The sequence below is a fragment of the Juglans regia genome, chromosome 13, assembly GCF_001411555.2.
Source record: "Juglans regia cultivar Chandler chromosome 13, Walnut 2.0, whole genome shotgun sequence".
In the NCBI taxonomy this organism is placed as follows: Eukaryota; Viridiplantae; Streptophyta; class Magnoliopsida; order Fagales; family Juglandaceae; genus Juglans; species Juglans regia.
This window is the reverse complement of record NC_049913.1, coordinates 17360135-17364821: the sequence shown is the minus strand read 5'-3', so window position 1 is coordinate 17364821 and position 4687 is coordinate 17360135. Positions and strand designations below refer to the sequence as shown.

General features: G+C 35.4%; 1 protein-coding gene across 1 annotated transcript; it reads left to right on the top strand.

Annotated features, from left to right (window-relative positions):
• The first annotated feature begins 1273 nt into the window (after window positions 1–1273).
• Window positions 1274–4132, top strand: LOC108986843 (probable xyloglucan endotransglucosylase/hydrolase protein 28). Its single transcript, XM_018959613.2, has 4 exons — window positions 1274–1740; window positions 1843–1943; window positions 2232–2440; window positions 3337–4132. Exons 1-4 carry the CDS (start codon window positions 1551–1553, stop codon window positions 3836–3838), a joined length of 1002 nt encoding a protein of 333 aa, XP_018815158.1. The 5' UTR covers window positions 1274–1550; the 3' UTR covers window positions 3839–4132.
• The last annotated feature ends 555 nt before the right edge of the window (window positions 4133–4687 follow it).

The following is a 4687-nucleotide window of genomic DNA, read 5'->3' as shown; positions in this document are numbered from 1 at the left end:
AATCAAATCACATTTACCAAATATACCCCAAGAGAGGGCTAGTTTGCATAGTAAAATGCGATAAGATTATGTTAGATGAGTTGAAAAAAATATTATAATATTATTTTTTAATATTATTATTATTTTGAGATTTGAAAAAATTGAATTATTTATTAAATTTTTATATTTTGTATGAAAATTTAAGAAAATTATAATAATAAAATGAGAAGAAAAGAGATGGGTTGAGAATATTTCTGTATCCAAACTAAACCAAATATTTAATAGTTGTAAAACAAATCTTTTTGCAACATTTACAAATGAAATTAACTCAAAATCTGCGTTTTATGGAAAAGGAGCAAGAGGAGCTGTTGTCTTTTACCATTACATCATTGTTCATATGAAAAAGGAGGAATGACTTGATTTTCAAGGGCCTATTTTCTCATCCTACAAATATTAGCCAGCAATCCAGACAATTATTAGAGGAGCTACATCATATTTCATAATAGAGAAGATGACTCAAATCAATCACCTACCATTAGATAACTAAATGGGAAGCTCCACTCAAAGGCAGTCTAAAATTAAATTGGGATGCATCTATAGATAAAATATCTTGTAAAGTAGGACTTGGAGCAGTCATTAGAGACTGACAGGGTCGAGTCCTGGCCACCCTCAGAATGAAGCATGACCTCTACCCTGATTCATTAACAGCAGAGGCTTTTGCTGCTCTACAGGCCTCTTTATTTTGCAAGTCCTCGGGCTACAAAGACATCATCATGAAAGATGATTCCTTACCGATTGTCACAGGTCTCAATTCACCAACTGACTCAATCACTGATGCAGGCAAGTTAATAGCAAATACCGGAAAACTCTCCACTCCTTCACTCATTGGTCAACAGTTAGAGCAAGTAATTTTGTTGCTCATGTCTTAAGCAACGATGCTCTATGCATTAGTGGTTATACCACTTCTTTTGATTCAGTATTAATTTGTATTCAGACTCTTGTTTATGAGCTATTAATACATGCCACGGATATTTCCAAAAAAAAAAAAAAAAAATTCTCGTTTTATATTACACCCAACTCGGTAAGGATTTCATCCATCTGGCTCCGAGACACAAATGACACTTATCAAACATAAAAAAAAGATCCATTTTCTTAAAAACAAAAATCTGTAGTACCATTAAAAAGAGGTGGAAACATAAGATAATGATATAGATTAAAAAATAGGAAACTTCAATTAATACGATGCAGAAAAAAGAAGTACAAAAAAAAAAAAAAAAAAAAAGAGAAAAGGAAAACTGTCTGCGTATGAACAGCTAGCTCTCTCGCACTTTGTCACCGTTAAAAAGGACCTCTGCAGTCTGCCCTGGCCCTTCCCCTTTGTGTTTCCTTCTCATTTACCTTTTCGGCTCTCCATTTCATTGTAAAGAAACATACTGCAGGTTCCTCTCCCTAGTTCCCCTGCACCCCTCCATCTCTCATATGGTCTATACATTTCAAATATAGGCACAGATTAGAACAAAACCGTAACATTCACAAACTCTTCTCCTACTGAGTCAAAGATCAGAAAGACGATGGGGTGCTCTCATCTGGGTTTTCTTCTCCTGATTTATTGCTTTCTAGTTGTGGTTCTTGCTTCTGAGTCACCCAAGAGTTTTCCAATCATGGCCTTTGACGAAGGGTATACCCAGCTTTTTGGTAATGATAATCTGGCTGTCCATAGGGAAGGGAAATCGGTTCATCTTTCTCTGGATGAGAGGACAGGTTGTTTATTAGTTTTTTTTTTTTTGGCTTATTATGAAGGTTTTACTGTTGGTGCCTTTGACTGATTTTATTTTTCTCATTTGATGGTTGTTGTTCGTTTAGGGTCCGGATTCGTGTCCCAGGACCTTTACCTTCATGGGTTTTTCAGTGTTTCAATTAAGCTTCCCGCTGATTACACTGCTGGTGTTGTGGTTGCGTTTTATGTGAGTATTCTATTTCGTTATCTGAATACCCTGAAATTATTATTTTTTCTTAAATGTTAACGATTTTCTTTTGCTTGGTTTACAACTCGATGCCATAGTATAGGAACAACCAGATGGCCTTATCTTTGAACTTTTTAATTCACCTTTCAAGACCATTAACAGAGATTAAGTTAGTTTGGTATTTTGATCAGTTCCTACCCTGGAGGAAAAATTTCAGAAGATTATCACTTTTGATGGAACGAACAAATCCATTTGTAATTCTTAGTCATGCTTGTATTTGGATGGCAGATGTCAAATGGTGATATGTTTGAGAAGAACCACGATGAAATCGATTTTGAGTTCTTGGGTAACATCAGAGGCAAAAACTGGAGGATTCAAACCAATGTTTATGGCAATGGAAGCACTAGCATAGGCAGAGAAGAGAGATACAATCTCTGGTTCGATCCCTCTGACAATTTCCATCAGTACAGCATTCTCTGGACTGATTCTCAGATCATGTAAGCATCAATTAATCCATACCCGCTGCACCAGTTTTGGTTCCTCCTTTTTTTTTTTTTTTTTTTTTTTGGGTTAAACATTTATTCACTAATACGAAGTAGTGAGTGCTGCTTCTCATCATTTTGCTCCCTCAAGTTACCACTCTATCAATTGGTTTTTTGTGTTTTTATCGGTAAAAGTGATTCACTGCACAAGGATGATACGCACAAATCGATAAATGGTCTAAATTTTTTTATCTTATCATTATAATACTTATAAAAAAAAAAGATTTTTTGTGTTTTGTATTTTTATATTTTTAAATGTTAAAAAAATTACAGTGGTAACATTTTTAACCATTTAAAAAAAAAAAAAAAATCAAATACACTAGTTGTAACTTCGAAGGTGTAAAAAGATGGGACTAACTAGCATTATTCATTGATTTTTCGGTCTTTAGAGACTTGATGCGTTGCCTTTTTGTCTTCTCTGTTATAGAAACAGCATCTTCTTTGTTGTTTTCTTTTTTAATTTCTTCTTTGTCGTCTTCTTTTCAATGAATAGATGCACCTGTTTCATCAAAGTCGGTTTTCCTTTAATGGCATTACTTAAGCTGGGATGCTCTGTTTCCTTGATTGAAAAAGGTTACTAAAAGTTCAGAAATGATGTTTGGATTGTACATTTTCTAGATATATGTTTAGATGTGATTGACCCTAAAACAACCAAGTAATTTAATCCGAGTTTATAGACCAGGGAACCAGAGTAAGAATTTTGTTTAATTAGATTCATATTTGGCCTATTTTTCTCTCACAGTTATCTCAGCAATCAATTAGAGGATAAGGGATTTCTAGTTTTTCTGGAGCATTCTAATACCTCTGTAATTAATTGTGTTCTGTTTCCTGGGCCTGTTTTTTCGTTGTAGCTTTTATGTAGACAACGTTCCCATCAGAGAGTTCAAGAGAACAGAATCTATGGGTGGTGATTTTCCTTCTAAGCCAATGACTTTGTATGCCACAATATGGGATGGGTCTGATTGGGCTACCAATGGAGGCAAATACAGAGTCAATTACAAATATGCCCCCTACATGGCTGAATTCTCTGATTTTGTCCTCCATGGCTGCTCAGTTGATCCCATTGAACACTTAGCCAAGTGTGACAATCCTCAAAGTTCTGAAGCAATTCCTACTGGTATCACATCCGTGCAAAGAATTAAAATGGAAAGTTTCAGAAAGAAGCTCATGACATATTCTTATTGCTATGATAGAGTTCGATACAAAGTTTCCCCGGTCGAGTGTGTGATTAATCCCCAAGAAGCAGAGAGACTCAGGATCTTTGATCCTGTTACATTTGGAAATGGCCGACGACACCATGGAAAGCGGCACCACCGTAGCAGAATAAGCCAGGCCGAGGCTACTTCCATTTAAGAAGGTTTCAGTATTTATTTTGTCATATGGCACTGTTGTCATCTTAGTTCCCCTTAGATTTACCCGGGTCTGTTTTTTTTTTTTTTTTGGTACAGAGAGCATATATTTATTGAGGGTGGTAAGAAGTATTATATGGTTGGTGGTGGGTGGTATGTGTATAGTTCATTCCTTTCGGTTCCCCTGTCATGTTATCATTAATGCATTCTTTAGAAATTGAATTTGATGATGATTTCTGTACTTTATAACATCTCTATGATGGGTTCCATAATTATTTTAGCATTTGTGGTTATACTATATATACGTGTTAGGTGTGGATTTCTGTTATTTCCGTTCACTGTTCATGACTTTTTCCTTTACCGTAGACGTGTCTTTTACCATGATTGAACTTATTTTAGGATGCCACTTGTGTGCTTGCTTATTAAGAAAAGAGGATTTCTGTTATTTTAGGATGCCACTTGTGTCTTTTGCTTATTTGCTTATTCTCAGCTAATAGGGGTTGGTTAGGCTCTATATACTCCTCTTCAAATCCAATCATTCCGGATCTACTGGATAATCTTTTTGATAAGCAAATTTCGGATATAGAGAATGATTCTCTAACTGTTATACCAGAAGAAAAGGAAATTTTAGAAACTCTAAAACAGATTCCCAGTAACAAAGCTCTAGGACCCGATGGAATGACGACCCTCTTTTACAAGCACTCTTAGATTATTGTAAAGAAAGAAGTCATACTAGTTGCCCAAAATTTCTTTACCATTGGCCATCTTCTAAAGTAGATCAATCATACCAACGTTGCTCTTATCCCAAAGATGTCTAGTCCAAATACTCCAAGCCAATATTGACTCATTAGCC